Genomic DNA, 17,776 nt, shown 5'->3' on the forward strand with positions numbered 1-17,776 from the left:
AATTAGCTCAAGACAACACACCATGCCACAAAGTAACCCCATCAATACATCCTTCCCAAGTCAAGACAATGCCTTACAAATGAATTCCAAGACTATATAAATGACAAAAAAAAAAATCTTGTTCAAATATACAATATCTGCTATTGTAGGAAAATTCAGGGTGTACATATTCAACATGGCTGGACAGTAGGACACCGGGCAGGCGAGGGGGCAGAGAGGCTGGGAGCATTTCTGCAGTCCTAAGAGAAACTAACCCAGAGATCTGCAGCTAGCTTCAGAATGCTCCCCTCCAGAAATGGGGTGTGATGGGCCTGAACTTGGGGTGCCCAGGCCAGAGAAGGAAGGATTCTAGGTTGCAGCACTTAGAATGCTTTGGAATAAATATATTATTTTTCAATTTAAATAGAAGCCAATGCCCTGGCCCCTGGACCCCAGTGCCTTCTCAGAGACTCCAAAGGCTGGCAGGAAGTCTTTCCAGGGGCCTGACTGGGGAGGGGTGGGCACTAGGTAGCAGGCGAGCCAGTGAGCGCAAAATAGGTAGTTTGGGAGGAGTAGGTAGTACTGAGAGTCAGGTCCTTGTGGGTACAGGGAGGTGCTGGGTATCTGCCAGTGCTGGGACACATCTGGGCTTCCTGGGAGTGGAGGCCCGCTGGGGCTGGGCCCATAGGTAGTTTGGGGGTGCCTCTTGCCGAGGCCTGTGCTAGGTAGTATTTTTGCCGTGCCAGGCAGAGCAGGCCGGCCTGGGGCTTGGGGGTGTCTTTTAGGGGTCCTTGGAAACAGAGGGCTCCCCAAGGGGACCCAGTCTAGGCGGCTGCTCAGTCCAGAAAAGTTGGGAGCTGGAGTGGATAACGGGGGGGCAGATGGGGTGCGGGTTGGGGACTGGGTTTTATTTTTTTACATTTTATTGTTTTCCATTTTTGCAAATAAAAATCAGTGAGTCTCTACAGACGCTTTCCCGACTGTCTAGTGCAGCCAGGCCCGGCCGGGGCCCTTATTCCTCCTCTTCCTCGTCCTCTTCGTCTTCCTCCTCGTCTTCGTCGTCAGCCTTGTCCGCGGGGGCCGCCGCGGGGGTGGCGGCCGCGGCGGGCACTGAGCCCTCGGGGGCCGCGGCGGCGGCCGGACCCTCGTCCTTATGTTCTTTCTTCCACTTCATGCGGCGGTTCTGGAACCAGATCTTGATCTGGCGCTCGGTGAGGCAGAGCGCGTGGGCGATCTCGATGCGGCGGCGCCGCGTCAGGTAGCGGTTGAAGTGGAACTCCTTCTCCAGCTCCAGCGTCTGGTAGCGCGTGTAGGTCTGGCGGCCCCGCTTCCTGTCGGGCCCTGGGGGCGGACAAGCGGACACACCGACACAAGGACACGGGAATAGACAAGCGGACAGGGGCACAGACAGGACAGTGCATTAGCCAGGCCGCCGTCTCAGGGCCGCACCTTCCTCCCCACCCTGCCCGGGGCTTGCATCCCCCCCGCCCCATGCGCCCTGAGCCCCCAGAACTGAGCTGGGGGAGCAGTGGGGGCGGTCGAGGAAGTCCCCAACGACCATGCCAGACACACAGGCAGCTCTGTGAGGAGGGAAGGCTCAGAATCCCAACTTTACAACCGCCCTTTCCAGCCGGCTAGGCTCCCACAATGTCCTGGTCCTCCTGACAAAGGGAACTTGTAAATATAGAGTGTGGGCAAGTGGGAAACGCTGCGCTTGGCTAGCCGGCTGCTCCCCCGCCTCGCCAGGCAAGTGGAGGAGCCCACAGTGATCCCCACTCCAGGGGTGCCTTCCTCTCCCAGCAGCCCACTCCCCCACTCCCGGCCCTTCCTGAGGCGCTCGGGCCTCTCTCGCTGCTCGCGGCCCCCACCCCCCCCCTTTTAAAAGGTTCCTGCACGGGGGGCGTGTGAGGGGCCCAGAAGGGTTTGACTCTCCCAGCTTTGGAGAAAGAAAAGCCAGGCTGAGAGCGAAGGAGCAGGAGAAGGAGAGGGGCGGCGAGCGAGCGAGAAGAGAATAGCGAACAAACTTAATGTTAAAATTCCAAGGCAAACGGAGTTAAATAAATTTACGAGGATGGAACCCATTAATTGGGCCATAAAAAGTTTTATGAGTCTCATTTACATACAATGCTAAGGGCTCTCCACGCTATGGCGCCTCGGCTCTAATTAAAACCAGAAAGGCTGCGCCGCCAGGAGTCACGGGGCCGCTGGCTCGCGGTCGCCTGGCTCCGCGCTCGGGGCTCCCCGGGCCCGCGCGCCCTGGCCCCGGCCCGCCCGCCGCCCCGCCCGCCTAGCGGCGGCGCCTACCTGAAGACCGCATCCAGGGATAGATGCGGAAATTGGCCTCGGCCGGGCCGTGCAGCGCGCCCTCGTCCGCCTTGTCGCAGGCGCCTTTGGCGAGGTCACTGCAGAGCCCGGGGATGTTTTGGTCGTAGGAAGCGCAGGGCAGGTTGCTGTAGGCGTCGGCGCCCAGGCCGTAGCCGGACGCGAAGGGGCTCTGATAAAGGGGGCTGTTGACATTGTACAAGCCCGGCACGGTCGAAGCGAAGGCGCCGGCGCCCGCCCCGTAGCCGCTTCTCTGCGAGTTGGGCGCAAAGGAGCAAGAAGTCGGCTCGGCATTTTGGAACAGAGAAGCCCCCGCCGTATATTTGCTAAAAAGCGCGTTCACATAATACGAAGAACTCATAATTTTGACCTGTGATTTGTTGTCCGGCAGCTTTCAGTGTCGGTTTTACGAGGTAGCGTGATATATGATAACATTACACCCCCAGATTTACACCAAACCCCATTTTCTTTTGGACGGAGCTCGCCGCAGCACGTGACCGCCCACATGACCGCCTCCGCCAATCTCAGCAGCCCTCACAGGTGGTCTCGCTCCGCGGGGCCCGCAGCTGCCTAGAATGGAAGGGGAAGAGGCTCAAATATGTGACCAACGAATCTGCCAGCACCGGGGCGGCCTGGCGCGCCCTGCGGGACAAGGACCCCAAGGCTCCGCGGGAACATGCAGCCCGCGGCGCACCCGGGCTCTGGCCTGCAGACGCGACGCGGGGCCCGGGCCGGCGCAGCCCCCTTTGGCCTGTTACTGAACCCTGGACCAAGCCCGAGGGACCTCCTTAACCCTCCCCTGTCCAGTGACCCAACTGAAGGAGGATCGCTACACCCCGCATCCTCCCCCGCCCCAGGGTGTTCCTGTGGTCAAGGTCCGTGTCTTCCCTCCCAGGTCCAGGGGGCCCGAGGCCCAGTTAGACTCCGATCCAGATGGGGGCAGGCGTAGGGTTGCTCCCAGCTGCAGGGAGAAACGCCACCGCAAACTGGAACCATGTGGTTCGAATAAAGTCAAAGTCTCCCAGCTTCCTTTCCTTAATCTGCGGCGCACTGTTTATCCACCCTAAAGGAAGCAGTGAAATATTTATCTATTAATGAGCCTCATTTGCCAACAGATTTATTAACGTGGCTTCCCCTCCGGCTCCCTGACACCGCTGGCCCCTGAAGGTCCTGTGTGTTGGCTCCTGGGCACCTCACCGGGCTCTGGTAGCCGGAGAAAGGGCTACAGCATACTCTTTTGTCCTCCCTGCAACCTTTGATTTCCCCTGGTGCAAAGGGAACCAACTCTATCTCCCCCAGTTTGTAAGAACCTCAAGTCCTACAGCTTTCCAGGTACTGCCAGCTGGTGAGATTTCTGGTAGTTTTCACGGGGCCACCCCTGGGCTTCTGCCAGCTCATCAGGGGCCTAAGTGCCCAGGAGCAAAACACGCTTTAGAACCAGTTTGGGGAAGAGCAAGTGTGTGTATGTGTGGGGGGTGCACAGGCACCTAGATCCTGAAGCTTACCATAGGTCTCCATTTCTTTTGGAGATTCCCCAAAAACGAATAGGGGAGCCCCTTGCAAAAGGGCACCCAATCCTGGCAGCTTCACCTTTCCGAGCTCACAGATGCTTTCCTGCTCTTGAAGCCTGGCGCTCACCCAGTCTTCTTTCCTCTCATGAAGGCCCCCAACTCGCGAAGCTCACCTTTCCAATCCCCCAACCCTTGAGCAGGGTTGGCCCAGTGGGAGCCCCTGCCGCACACTGCTCAGTGGAAGGTGATGGGGCGAACCCTTCCCCTAAACGCCTCATAAACTGCCCGGCCGAGCTCTCGGCCCAGCCACCAGGTCAGTATGCCTTTTACTGCTCAGCTCGATTGCACACCATAAACCCGACCTCACAATGGAATTGCCCCGGAAATTCTCCTCCAAATTATAGAGTTTGGTTCCTTGTGTACAAAGCACTTCCCATCATTTTCAGAGGGTCCAGGCTGCCCGTTCAAGGCACCCTCTCAGGGGGTCCCCAGAGCACAAAAGGCACCGGCAGTGTTCAGACCCGGATGCAACGGAGCCCCATCTCCCGCCTGGTGGACAGCCCACAGGCAAAGGTGGGGAATGGGGGGTGCTGTCAGGGGCAGGTGGGCGCCTGGTGGTACATCCTGGGGGTCCGGAGGCCACAGGGGATCAATACCCCGGAATGTCCTTTATGGGGCATCAGGCTGACAGTGTGTCTGTGCTGGCAGAATGGAGGGGGTGAGACGGGAAGGCAAGGGAAAAACCAAATATTCCCAGAACCAGGCTTCTGGCAGAAAATGAGAACCTAAGAATGTTAGAGAAAGAAGAAGCAAACAAGGAAAAAGCTAGGAGATCAAAGAGGCAGAATTACACAGCTTTAGACCAATAAATTGTTCCTCGGGTGACACAGAGCAAGATGCAAGGAGAAAGACGTGGCTGCTGCCGCCGTCTGTCTAGACTTGGGCGGCTGGAGCAGCGGACAGCGATGACGATGAAAGTAGACCCTGCCCTGAGCGAGCGACCAGACGGCCGAATGAAAAGGAGCGCAGCTCTGGCCGAGAGCAGCCCGAGCCCGCGCCACAGGCTGATCCTGGCCGAGGGTTGCCCGGCATGGGTCCAAACGGTGCTGGCAAAACGCGCTGCCCCCTCGGCCTGGGCCAAGGAGATTCAGATACGGCCGGTGAGGCCGCGACCTTTCTGGGCCCAAGGCGGCCCACCGGGCTGAGTCCCGCGGGTGCCCAAACCCGCCTTTCGATTCTGGGCTTATTGATCTCTTCCCTCCTGCCTCTGTGGCAGGATTTGAAAACGAAAAGGCCAGGCAATGCCAGGATTTCAGTAAGGCCTCTTTTACGGCATTGTCTTGGACCACTGATTTTTTACTTACTTGGCTGAAAAAAACACAAATGCACTGGGTTATAGATGATAATCTTCACCAAAAAACTCGTTGCCGCTCGGCCTGGCGCAGGCGTGTGGAGGCGAGATTCTAATCCCCGAGCTCTTGGAGAGACACCTCTGCGCTCTCCTGGCGCAGGGTGCCTCCCTACCCAGCAAAGCGCTCCCCTTGCTCCTTGTCCCCAAACAGTCCTCAAGGCTTACGTACGCCCCACTAAGAAGTCAACCCAGTTCTAGGGCGCCGATTGGAGACTGCGGGGCAGTCTCCGGTTTGGCCATTTTCTCAACGTTTCCACCCGCACTGGTGCTGGGCTTGCTTTTGGGTCTCTGTCCTACGAGCAGTCCTGGGTGGAGGAGCGGGGACAGAGTCCTCCCCGACGAGTGCAAAGGAGGCCGGCGGGCGCAGGACTTGTCCGCGCTGCTCATACAGAAGCCGTTTCCCAGGCTGCTTGGGGGCCAGCCGCCTTCCAACTGCCAGTCGGCCAAGGGCAACAGAGGCCCCTCCTGGTGGTCCCTGAGCCCTCGGAGGTCCTGGTGGGCCTGCACCTACCTGGGGCCTCCGTGGTCGGTGGGAAGCAGCGCTCACCACCGGTCTGCTCCTTCGCCATTTATTCGTAGTTACACAAATCGAGCTTTCTGTCTGCGGTTTGGATACACAGCCAGAGGCGGCTCTGGGGGAAGCTATAAAACCCTTCTTACAATCAGATGCCGTGAAATAGTGTGTATTATATAAGGAAATATAATGGAGGCGTGTGTCTGTAATGCCTCTGTGTGTGTGTGTGTGTGTGTGTGCGTGTGTGTATCAACTGCGAAAAAGGGAATGAGGAGCAGGCGGAGAGAGGAACGCCCGGGAGAGATGTCAGCCAAAATCCAGCTCCCAGTTTTACAGCATGTGCAGAGTGAAGATGCAGGTTGTAAACATTTTGTGGGCTTGGTGGAGACTGTTACGACTCAAATAACTGCGCCGCGTGGCGTGTTCACAGCGCTCCCGGGGTGCTTCAAAGGGCTGCGCGCTTGCTTTTTTCGTTCCCCCCTCGGAAACCATTCTGCGTCGGGGTTGATCTTCCTCACAGTGGGACTAGGGGCGCGCCTGGAAGTTTTGGGGGCGTGTTCGCCATCCAGGGTTAGGAATAGGCTGGGCCAGGTTTGGGGTCCCCTCCATGCTCCTGAGCAGCAGCCCCCAGAGCGGCTGCAGTCCTCCCACCGCCCACGAAATCCGGCGGCCAGAGAAAGCGAGGGCGGTTTTCACGACGTGACCTCCTATCCGGAGCTAAGATGTCATTATAATTACTTTAAATAGAATATTTATTTTAGAATAACCAAGTCAGTTCCAGCCTGGTCCCCAGGAATTCCCCATCCAGGCAACTCGGCCGCCAGACCCACACGAGACAGTTACCGAGAAGCCTTTCCATGCCGTTTTCGGTCGTCGAATCGTACTGTCACGTATTCGAGACGGCAGCATCCCGGGGTCCCCGCTCGCCTGCGGGTGCTGGCCCGCCTGGCTCTCCCCCGGGGGCCTCCAGGGCCGCCGCAGGACCCGTGGCCACCAGGTCCGGGGGCTACAGGCCTTAATATCTGTGTCTGTCTTCTGGTCAGTCGGGTTCTCGGCGCGTCTGGCCGCCCCAGGCCTGCCCCGCGCTGGGGAGGTGCCCCGCAGCCTCTCCTGCGCCCGGGGCTGCAGCCCTGCGGCCGCCGGGCGGCACCGGCTCGCGCTGTGCCCGGGGCACGGACGAGAGGCGGCCGGCAGCGGGCAGGGCGGGCGGGCCCCCGGCTCTTGCCAGCTTCCCAGCGAGATTTCCCACCCAGCGTGAGCAGCACCGAAAGCAAAAGACCGCTGGGCACGCAAACCTCGGGCTCCCGTTCCAGAACCGCTCGTGTCAGGTCGACATCTTAGGAGCTTCCCCGGGCGCCGGCGGCGGGAGATGGCGGCGCGGGCGCCTCTTCCGTGGAGCCACACTGCCATCTGCTGGCCACGCCGCGGCACTGCAGCGCCCGGGCCGGCCTGAACTTCGCGAGCCTCCCGCAGGCTCCCCGCGGCAGAGCCCCGCCAGGGCCCGGGCGGTCCGGCGGGGCGGTGGGGGTCTGCGCGAAGCCCGGAATCTACGCTGCCAGAGGGCAGTGCCCATAAAAGAGCTGTTTCCGCAGCCGCTTTATCGGCAGCAGACAGGGCAAACAAATGAAAGGGCTTTGGTGGAAAATCTTAATTGGGGCTGGACAGTTGTAAACTCATTAAGGACCGAATTCCAGACAGTTCGCAGACCCGGCCTTTATGGCACACTCTTACTGCCCATTCTTTGAAGTTCCTTCTGTCTGCAACAACAGAGGGCGTCCCAACTTGGCGACGGGGTGGGGGTGGGGGTCTCGGGGGTCGCCCCATTCCCCTGGCGCCCTGGTTCCCGTTTTAGGCGTCTCGTCGGGAACGCAGATAGCTTTGCAGAAGACCAGGGGGTGGGTTTGGGGTGGGGAGGGCGAGAAAAGAAAAGGCTGAGGAGATGAGGCTGAACTCCAGCCCCATCTAGAAGGCGCTTGGGCCTCCGAAGTTGTGGTGTTCCCCCCGCAGTCCTTTACACCCCATAAACGGTAACAGCCCTCATATTCTTTTATGGCGCTTGGGGCTCCTCGGTTGCCTGGCCCTGCCTCTGCGAGGACCTGTGCTGGCGAGGCTTGCGCTGCGCCAGACTCAGATTCCCCTGGGCCTACCTGAGGGGACACAGGGGGTGTGGGGCGCAGCCTTCGTCCCCTGAGAGTCCCCAAGTGTCTGCCTGAGGCCACGTTGTGGTTGTCCGTTGTGGTTGTCCGCCTCCCGTTTCCCATTTCCCTTCCCGGGGAACTCCTCAGGAGGCAAGCCCCCAACTCTCTGGGTCCCTCGCCCTCCCTCTACCTCCCACCCGCCGCCAGGGAAGGTGCCTGGAGTCCCCATGAATCTGGATTTGGAAAATTGCGGGGCACCGAATGAAAGAATGACCTCTCATTGCTACTGGCCTGTGCTACCCGCGACTCCAGCCCAACTCCCCAGGGCCTCCCCGCCAGCCCGGAGGAGGCAGCGGTCCTACAAATGGACACAAAGCAGGGAGTCAGGCCTCACCGCCCCTTGTCCTCGCAGGCAGCTGGCCTGCTTGGATGTGCTGAGGCCAGCCTGGAACTGGTTGCCACAGGTCCTGGCTCCTAAAAGCCCGCCAATGGCAAAATTGAGGCTCTGTCCTCCTCCACTTCACTGGGGCCCCCACCCAGAGACTACCCAGGTTCCCCCACCCCAGAGAAGAAGGTGCAAAAAGCTGACCCGCAAAAGATAGAAAAGAATCAATATATTTTATTTGGCAAAAAGTTAAATATCTCAACACAATTTGGTCAGTAGGCCTTGAGGTAACTATTGCAAAATATACAGTGTATGTTCAGCCCGATGGAAACCCCAGATTCATCAAGGATACAAATCTACAGTAGCCCAATGGCAGTTTCATAGTGTATAATTTATTATCAATAAAATTAACTCCGTTACAATAAGCATTCATTTTCCCCGATTAAAATTAAACGTAAACCATAGGTAGTAACCTTCTGCACATGTGTATAGCTCCGAATTTCCTCACTGTTTTTCTGGTGCAAAACCAGTATTCAAGCTCGTTTGATTACTTTTTCTTTAACATGTGAATTATATATACAACGAACAAGATAGACCTATAAAGCATGGAAAGACTAAAATGCCCACATTTCAAACGTGGAGAAAAACCATGATCCTATGCATCCCGGAGAACCCTTTCTTTTCAATTTTTTTTTTTTAAATTTCACTGGGAAATCCTTACAGCTAGTTTACAACCAAAGGTTAACAGCCTAGTTATACAGAAGACATATTCCACTACAGAGCTATACTCTATGCGACTGTTTTTCTCCCTCATAAACAACCTGAGTTCAAATTGAATCCTAGCTTTCACAATCACAACGGGTGCGTCACCCAGCACAGAAGTTTGAGTCACAAAACATAATTACCACAATAAAACACAGTGTTCAAGTATCTGGGCAGATCGCTCTGCTGCACAAAGAGCAAATTAAATTAACTACACAGACTAAAAACTATACAGCCCACCATCAACAGTTGTGCATTATAAAAAGGTAGTTTTTTTTTTGTTTGTTTTAAGTCAGGACAGGTAGATTTTTTTTTTAATATATATACAAGCTAGCACACACAACCATCAGCGCTAATGCCCCCTTTATTCATTTTAAGAAAATGGAAAGCTTACAATACCTCCTCCATCAAAGCGGCAGGCCAAAGAGGCAGCCTGAGCAGGGTTTGCCAGGGGGAGATGAGGCCTGGAGGTTAGAGCCGCTTTGTGCTGGGTGGTGGAGGCTAGGGTGGGGTGGGGATGGGAGAAGGAAATGGGCAGTCCTTGCTCTTTCTCTAGCTCCTTCTCCCTTTTCTAAACGAACTCCTGAAGCATCACTCGTCTTTTGCTCGGTCCTTGTTGATTTTCTTCATTTTCATCCTGCGGTTCTGGAACCAGATCTTGACCTGCCTCTCGGTGAGGTTGAGCAGTCGGGCCACCTCGTACCTGCGGTCCCGGGTGAGGTACATGTTGAACAGAAACTCTTTCTCTAGTTCCAGCGTTTGGTGTTTCGTATAGGGGCAGCGCTTCTTCCGTGTAGAGCGTGCGTGGAGCCAGTTGGCAGCCGGGTTGCCTATGTTGGGGGAATAGAGACAGGAATTTAGAAGCAGCAGCCGGCACCCGGCTCTGGGAGCCGGGGAACCTCCTAGGGTCTTCGGCCAAAGTGCAGGATGCGGCTGAATCGCTCGGGTAAGGCAGCCCAGCTCTGGACACAATGGAACCCTGGCAGACAGACGCAGGGACGGTCACTTACAATTGCGCGCAGTAAAACCTCAACTCACCCCCCCCTTCCTCCTCTCCCCTCCTTTCTTTCCTCCCAGCTCCGCATTTTGTGTCCAGAGTGGACGTGGGAAGCAGAGCTTGTTGCTACTGGGGGAAACCATGCTGCCCTGTGCTCCTGTGGCAAGACTGGTATTTCTTTTCTCCCGCTCACTGACTGTTTCTTCCCTTCCCCACCTCTCGTCTATTCTCCCCACTCCTCATGTGACCTCCCTGGGAGGCTGATAGCCTCGCAGGCCCGCAAGGTGCCCCAGGACCCCAAAGGCGTCGATGGCTTCTCCAGTTTATTGAAATAATCTGGCACGGGGGCTCCCACGGTCCGGCTGCCTGCAGCCTCATCTTGGGCAGGATTTACGCCACCACTGGCTGAAGGGAAGAAGTGGAGGGCATCGGCCGGTCCCGCAGCCTCCCGGGTCAAGCTGCCCGGCTGTCGCTGCTGCCGCCGCTCATGGACAATCGAGCCGCACAAAAGACTCTCTCAGCCACGCTGCTTTCGAAGAACGGCCCAAAGTATCTCTGTCCCGGTCCCGGGCAGCCAAGGAGAGGGGCGGCTGGTCTTGGCTCGGCCCGCAGAGCCCGCCCCGCCCCTCCCCTCTCTCCCTCTCCCTCTCTCTCTCTCCCACTCTCGGCAACAGCCGCTTCCCCTCCCCCTGGAACCCGGCGGGCCGGCTTGTCACTGCTCTCTGGACTTGGGGCCCTCTCCGAGGTGTCCCAAACAAACAGCAACTTCTGGCTCCTGGACCCTGCTCAGGAGGCTCCCGGCGCGGGCGAAGGCAGGCTGGAGAGAAACGTGCTGGGCCGGCAGATCCCGGTGGCCGGCGTGGAGGCGGTGGCCGGTCTGGAGGGAGGAGACACTTACTGGGATCGATGGGGGGCTTGTCTCCGCCGCTCTCATTCTCAGCATTGTTTTCGGAGAAGCCGCCTTCGCTGGGCTGTTTTTCTCTATCAACTGGAGGAGAACCACAAGCATAGTCAGTCAGGGACAAAGTGTGAGTGTCAAGCGTGGGACAGTCACCCCTTCTGGCCGACAGCGGTTCAGGTTTAATGCCATAAGGCCGGCTGGAGGGCAAGCCCGCGAAGGAGAGCGCGCCGGGCGTGGGCTCCAGCCAGGAGCGCATGTACCTGCCGTCCGGCGCGGCCGCCGCCACGGGCGCCTGGGGGTGCACGTAGGGGTGGTGATGGTGGTGATACACGGCCGCGGGCACCGCGTTGGCGCCCGCCGCGTGCACCGGGTTCCACGAGGCGCCGAACACCGCCGCCTTGGACTGGAAGCTGCACGGGCTGAAGTCGGGGTGCTCGGCCAGCGCCGCGGCCTGCCGGGGGGGCTGGCCCAGGGCCCCCGGCGCATAGCGGCCCGCGCCCAGCTCGTCCGCGGCGTCGGCGCCCAGCAAGAACGAGTCCACGTAGTAGTTGCCCAGGGCCCCGGTGGTGGCCATCGCTGTGCCCCGCGCCCGGCCGGCCGGCCCGACCCGAGGAAATTATGAAACTGCAGATTTCATGTAACAACTTGGTGGCACCAGGGGGGGAAGTACAGTCACCTAATAAGTTGCCGGCGCCCGCGCCCCCATTGGCCGCGCGCGTCACGTGCCCGCCCAGCAGAACAATAACGCGTAAATCACTCCGCACGCTATTAATGGCCCGGTGTTTTGCAGTCATAATTTTTATAGCAAAAGCCATATGTTTTTATGCAAAGGGATCGCGACGCTCCACGATCGGGTTTGTTTTAATTGTGGCCAACGAAGATTAAAAGATCAAATCTGGCCTTGCCTCCGTGCGCCCTCCCCTCCCAGCGCCACCACCAGACACCCCCTTCTTAAGCGGACTATTTTATATCACAATTAATCACGCCATCAGCCCGGCGCGGGCCCCGCGTGCGAGCGCGGCCAGCGGAGCCCCTCACATAAAATTAGACAATAATTGAAGTCATAAAAAAGCAGCCAAATCGCATTCTCGCTCTACTGTATTTAAATCTATATTTATGATATTTCATAAGGAGTTATTGTTTCAGAAGCCACACAGGCTGGTGGGAAGTTGGGAACAACTAGCAGATTCGTTTGCCTCGCCGTGGCTCTCACTTGTAAAAATTTATGGGGACTTGGAAAGGTTAAATTAGACTGTTGTGTTTGGTTGGCGGGCCCCCTGTAAATAATCCCTGCGGTCCCCGGAGATGCGAGTTTACGCCGGGCCCGACGCAAAAAGTCAAATTCAACGCAGTATCAGTCCCGAGCGGAGTCGCCGCCGCCCCGCCTGAGCGCGCTGGACAGGGACAGGCCGCAGAGGGGGCACCAACTCTTGTGGGCCCCTGAAATCTGCCGGGCTGGACTACGGGGTGCCCGGGCAGCTGCCAGATTCGCCACTGCACCTCCAAACGAGGACCCCGTGGAGGAGCAGCCCGGGAGTTAGCGGCAGACTTCATGGAGGCGAATTATTCGAGGGACTGTTCTGCCTGGCGTTTGGCCCTGACAGGGCGCGCAGGATCGCCCAGCCCAGAATCCAGACCCCTGGGCCCACGCAGTTGGCACCCCTGCCCTGCGCGGAGACCTGCAAGGCCCTGACTCTGAGCTCTGCAGGCCTCTTCGTGCTTCCTAAACCCGAACTGTGGGGGAAAAGCCAGCCAGCATCAAGGGAAAGCGAGTTCGGCCTGCGAAAAGGCAGCCGCGCCTAAAAGACCCAGAGACTCCACTTGCTGGGAGACCCGCACCAGCAGAGGGGCTGCTCCCTGGGCCCAGTAGGACTCTATCCTTCCTTCCTTTCTTCCTTCCTTCCTTCCTTCCTTCCTTCCTTCCTTCCTTCCTTCCTTCACTTCCTTCCTTCCTTCCTTCCTTCCTTTCTTCCTTCCCGGTGGCAACCCCAGCCCTCCCTGGGTTACCCCCTGGGCCAGGCCGCTCAGTGGAGAGTTACAAGTGAAGCGGCAGCAGCTCAAGTCCAGGGCTAGAAATTAAAACGGGGAGGGGCACAGAGCATTGACTTTAATCCCATTCTTTGCTTGACCAAATTGTGGAGGGTGTTTCTCATCCCTTAGAGTCTTTCAAGGATAAATTAGACGACTGTGACCTCTCTGTTAAATGAAAGAAAAAACCCACCCCAAATCTGAACAGAAAGGAGCAACTCCTAAAAAACGGGGTAATTAAATTCACGTGTGAACACTGCCTGCAAGAGTGTGTTTCTCATTAGTCCACTTCCCTGGCGGTGAGGGCAGGCGGCCTCGGTTCTGCCATCCCCTTTCTGCCTCCATCCTTCCCAACAGATCCAGTAACCCCCACCCCCCACACACCCACCCATCCTGCACATCACATCCCCGGGCAGGGACCTTCCAATGCCAGGCTCTCCCTGAGAGCGTAAGGCTGCAGAGCCGAGCAGAACAACCGAGTGCCCCTTCCTCGGCAGCGGAGGAAGAGAAAAGTGGCCGACACAATGAACTCCGACGTGGCCAGTCCTGGCCGCCTCAGCCCCCTCCCCCCTAATATTTTCCTTTCCCTATAAATTCCTTGGCGTCATCCCCACCCCCCACCCCCACCCCCAATCCCAAGGTGTCCCAAATATCAGGCAGTTTCCGGGACCTCTGAAATTTTCATTAAGAAAAATTAAAGCCCAGGAAACCTTCATTGCTAATTGCAATTGTCTGCAAGTGGACTGGACATGCCTGGCTGCCTTTTCCACTTTTTGTACCCAGACAAGACACGAATTATTGTTAGTATTTTTAAAATAAAAGAGTTGTTTCTTTTAAATAGCCTAAACACCCCAAATCGAAAGGTTCTTAAATAATCTGCAGGCTTTGTGTGTTAAGCAGTCGTTACCGGTGCCTAGAAGGGGGAAAATCACAAAACTAAATATTATACTTTTTCAGTCCAGAGGTTCCGGGAGAGACTATTCAAGTTTTGGTGTCTGCTTTTATTTTGGAAGTAAAAGGATTTGTATGTACATAAAGAAATAACAAATGGGTGTAGTTACAAAGAGCTCCTTCTCGCCTCAGAGTTTTAAAACCTTGGCCTCCTCAACAAATCCTATACTCAAATCCAGGATTGGAAAATAACAGAGAGGAGTTGAGAGGAATGCTGAGTAGCCAGCCGGCCTTTCAGATCACAGGCCAGTGGAGTGAGCAATGAAAACAATTCCTAGGTCCCCAGTTGTGGAGAGCAAGGGAAGCACCGGTCCCTGCACAGGATTCTAAAAGCCCACTTGTGTGTGTTGGCCGGTAAGGAGGGCTGGAAGTTGTTTTCAGTTTCCCAGAGTAAGTAAGAATGGTCCAGCTGGCTTCTAGGGGTGGAACAACTTGGAGCAAGGATTTAAGTTTGTGTTTCAATGGTTCTGGAATTTGGAATTCCTTTCCCCTACTATTTGAAATAGACTAGCCCTGGATGGATCCCCTTTACAGCCCCCCTGTGCACCAGGTTGCCATATCAAACATATCCCAAACCTATTAGCTACTAGTAAACAAGCGGTGAAGCTTTGCCTTAGCGGGACTCCCTTAACGTGGCCAAAGCCGGAGTTGGGACAGGCAGGCCCAGGGGAGAGCCGAGGAAGCCCGAAGGAGGGGCTCCCAGCAAGGCCAGGCTTCACCGAGCCTGGGAGGGTCTCTGCTCAGGCCCCAGCCTCAGGTTCCCAGTGACGCACCCTTCCCTCCGGGTGGGCACACAGAAGCACCGCGAACTCCCCCTAATCGGATTCCCTAGGCGGCTGTTGCGGACCGGCGGAGAAGGAACTGAACGCAAGGCCGCCGCCATCCGGTCGTGATCGTAACCGAGGCCTTGTCTGCGCAGCGGCGCACCAGGCCCAGATCCACAGGCCTGGTCAGCCGCCCCACGCGAGCCATTCCGCGGGAGATTGCGACCGCTACTTGAGTGCACAGAGAAAAATGGGACCCTCCCCTTTCCACCGTCTCCCCAAATCAACCCTGGGTCCCTCCCAGAGGGAGTTAGGGAGGCGAGAAGGTGGACATAGAAGGAAAACTGGACACAGAGATACCAAAGATGAAAGAGAAAGAAAAGGGAAGGAAAGTAGGAAGGAGTCAGGGGGGTGGGGGGGGAGAGGAAAGAGGATAGGAAAAAAGGAAGGAAGAAGAATCAGAGACAACTCCCGGGAGCCTGGTAAGTAACCAGGCCAGGATCCCAGCCCCTGTCTCTCTTAGCTTGGCCTGAATCTCCACTAGCAAAGGAACCTTCCCAGATCTCTGACCCTGAATTGGGGCTGGTAGCACCCCATTCTTGGAGGAGAATGGGGGGTGTCCCTAGCAGCCAGGAGCAGGCCCAGAACCGGCTCAGGATTGAAGCGTGCGCCCCTGACCTTGAATGGCCTGGGGCCCAGAATTCCTACCACGCCCCCGGCGTCCTCGCAGGAACAGCTAACCTGACTGTACCTGCTCCGGGACTGGTGGGGATGGGGGATGAGGCCAGCAGCCTGGCAATGCGCTGAAGAGGAGCTGGGGACCAGGTTCCTGCGCGGAGAAAGCCGAGGATGCCACCGCAGGCCTGGCACGACCAGGGTCTGGATGCCCCGCCCGCTCTGGCCCCCCGCGCACACAGGTACCTGCAGACGATTTCAACTGAAGTAATGAAGGCAGTGTCGTGCTGTCGAGAGAAAGGTGGATCCCAACAACAGGAAACTACCTAAATCACCGACCAGTTCTGATGCTGCCCGCGCGGGGCTGCCTCGCCCGCTGCCGCCGCGCCGCCGCCGCCACTGTATCCGCCACGGGAGACCCCGCGATCGCGCCCGGCCCGGCCCCTCGCCAACCTGCGCCAGCCGCGGCCGCCGCGCGCCCCGCGCTGCCGCTAAGGCGCCGCGGGGGGAGACGCCACCGGCCCCGAAAGGTAAACCTAGGAGAGGGAGGGGCGGAAGGTAAGGAGAGGGGAACATGGGAGAAGGGAGAAAGCGAGAAGAGCGGAGAAAACGAGCAGTGTGCGTGGTGACTCCCCAAATCTGGCAGCGCAGCGAGCCGGCGCCGAGCGGAGACAACCCCGGGCGACTCGAGCGCGCCAGGGACAGCACCGAGCCCGGCTGCCTGTCTGGTTTCGGCCTCCTGCGCTCGCTCCCCGCCGCTCGCTCTCCCCCGCTCTCCCTCCCTGCCCGCCAGCCCGCCGGGGCGCGCGCTCCCGCGCCCCCTCCCCCCTAGCGTCGCCACCCACCCCCCTCCCGCGAGCAGGAAACGCGTGGCCCCGCGGAGGGCGACCAGGTGGGGGAGGCCGTGCTGGGGGGGGGTGGGGGGCATGCAGCCAGGCCTGGTCTACCTAGCCGCTGGCGCGGATGCTAGAGACCCGCTGTGGGCCCAGCCTGCTGTGGGGTTCCTAGGCTGGGGGTCATCTAAGACCTGGGGACCCACAAAATAACCGGCCTCTGCAGGGCTCCGAAAGAAATCCTGTTTGGCTTCCTCTGTCTATGCAGCTCCCCTCTCAACTGAAACCACTGGTCCAAGACAGCCACAATCCAGATATACTAGCAAGTCATAAAACTGAACAAAAGCCGACAAACCTTACGGCACCAGGGCTATAGGGCCCAGACAAATTACGACCGTCTAGGTAATATTTAAATAGATGCCTAAAGTAATTGCAGGGGGCGCGGGCTAGTCCTCCTGTTGTAAAAGTGGTGGCCGGGATAAAGTGGAAGGTGAAGATAAGAAGTATAAAAAAAAAAAAAAGGTAAAATTAAAAAAACTTCATTCCACAGCTTTTATTCTTCTATAAGAACATAAACATCGTCTTTTTCCACGCACAGCAGCATTACAATATTAATTTATTCTGATTTAAGATTAGAAGTAAATAGAGCTAGAACTAACATTTATAATAATGATAGAATGCATTTGCATAAAACAAGGTTGGCAATTTTTCATAATAATAGACATTTATACAGATTTGTATTTATAGTTTTTTTCTTTTTTCTGCACCTACAGGTTTCACCCTTTTATGCATGTAACTTCACAGTATAAAGGAAAGCCAAACAATGTCTCCCTTCTCTAGTCTATTCCGCTTGCCCCAGCCCTCCTAGGCTTCCGTGAATTTTGGAAAGGAAAAAGAAAAAGAGAGAAAAAGCTTTTAAAAAAAAAAAAAAAAACCTCCACAAGATAGGGAGAATGGTGGTGTGCTTGTCGAATGTTACCAATGGTAACAATTATTTAATGACCCAAATTCCACTAAATCCACATGTACAAGCAGAGCTACATTAGGTAATTTATCTATAGTCAGAAGTATATGGAAATCTAGAGGTAAGTGAAATAATTTAGTCTCACAATGAAAAACCTTATACAAACTGGAAGAGAAGTTTCCTTCTCCTGGGTCCTTCTCTTTTTTTCTTTTAACGCTAGGATATCTTACAGAGGAAGGAAAAATTAATGTTTCTGATTCTCAATTTTCCAATTAGCCAAAGTCAAGCCCTTTTGCCAACCTGCATGTCCATGCCTGTAAGCCCTTCTCTTTCCCAAGGAAGAAAAGAAGAAAGAAAAAACAAATCCAGGGGCCTGTATCCCCTGATTAAACACAGCCCAGCACTCCAGGCAGGCCAGCCCAGTGGCGGCTCCTTGCACCATTGACCTCAGGCCAGACACCTCAGCGGCTACAATGGAACCTCGGCCTTCGGACTAGGTTTGCCCAGGGCCCCTGCAGGAAACCAGCTCCACTAAGGAGAACAGGGGCCATTTCAAGCAGTGGGACCTAGAGACAGCAAACCATCCCAACCATCACTTGACACTTAGGACACTATCTATCTCTATAGAATTTCAGCATGAT

At 56.5% G+C, this 17,776-nt stretch overlaps 2 protein-coding genes across 6 annotated transcripts; both read right to left on the reverse strand.

Moving 5' to 3' along the window:
• Positions 1-991: 991 nt before the first annotated feature.
• On the reverse strand, positions 992-2,662 carry HOXA7 (homeobox A7; the record flags this gene model as incomplete). Its single annotated transcript, XM_084229789.1, has 2 exons — positions 992-1,320; positions 2,284-2,662. 2 exons carry the CDS (start codon positions 2,660-2,662, stop codon positions 992-994), a joined length of 708 nt encoding a protein of 235 aa, XP_084085915.1.
• Positions 2,663-9,613: 6,951 nt separating this feature from the next.
• Positions 9,614-11,494, reverse strand: HOXA9 (homeobox A9; the record flags this gene model as incomplete). 5 transcript variants are annotated; one of them, XM_084229387.1, is made up of 3 exons in its annotated part: positions 9,614-9,852; positions 10,918-11,007; positions 11,419-11,494. In XM_084229387.1, 3 exons carry the CDS (start codon positions 11,492-11,494, stop codon positions 9,614-9,616), a joined length of 405 nt encoding a protein of 134 aa, XP_084085513.1. The 5 variants fall into 5 exon arrangements, with proteins under 5 accessions (XP_084085513.1, XP_084085511.1, XP_084085512.1 ...); XM_084229385.1 differs by having other exon boundaries at positions 11,185-11,494; XM_084229386.1 differs by having other exon boundaries at positions 10,918-11,000; positions 11,181-11,494.
• Positions 11,495-17,776: the final 6,282 nt, after the last annotated feature.

This window comes from Talpa europaea, assembly GCF_964194135.1.
Source record: "Talpa europaea genome assembly, chromosome: 3".
Lineage (NCBI taxonomy): Eukaryota > Metazoa > Chordata > Mammalia > Eulipotyphla > Talpidae > Talpa > Talpa europaea.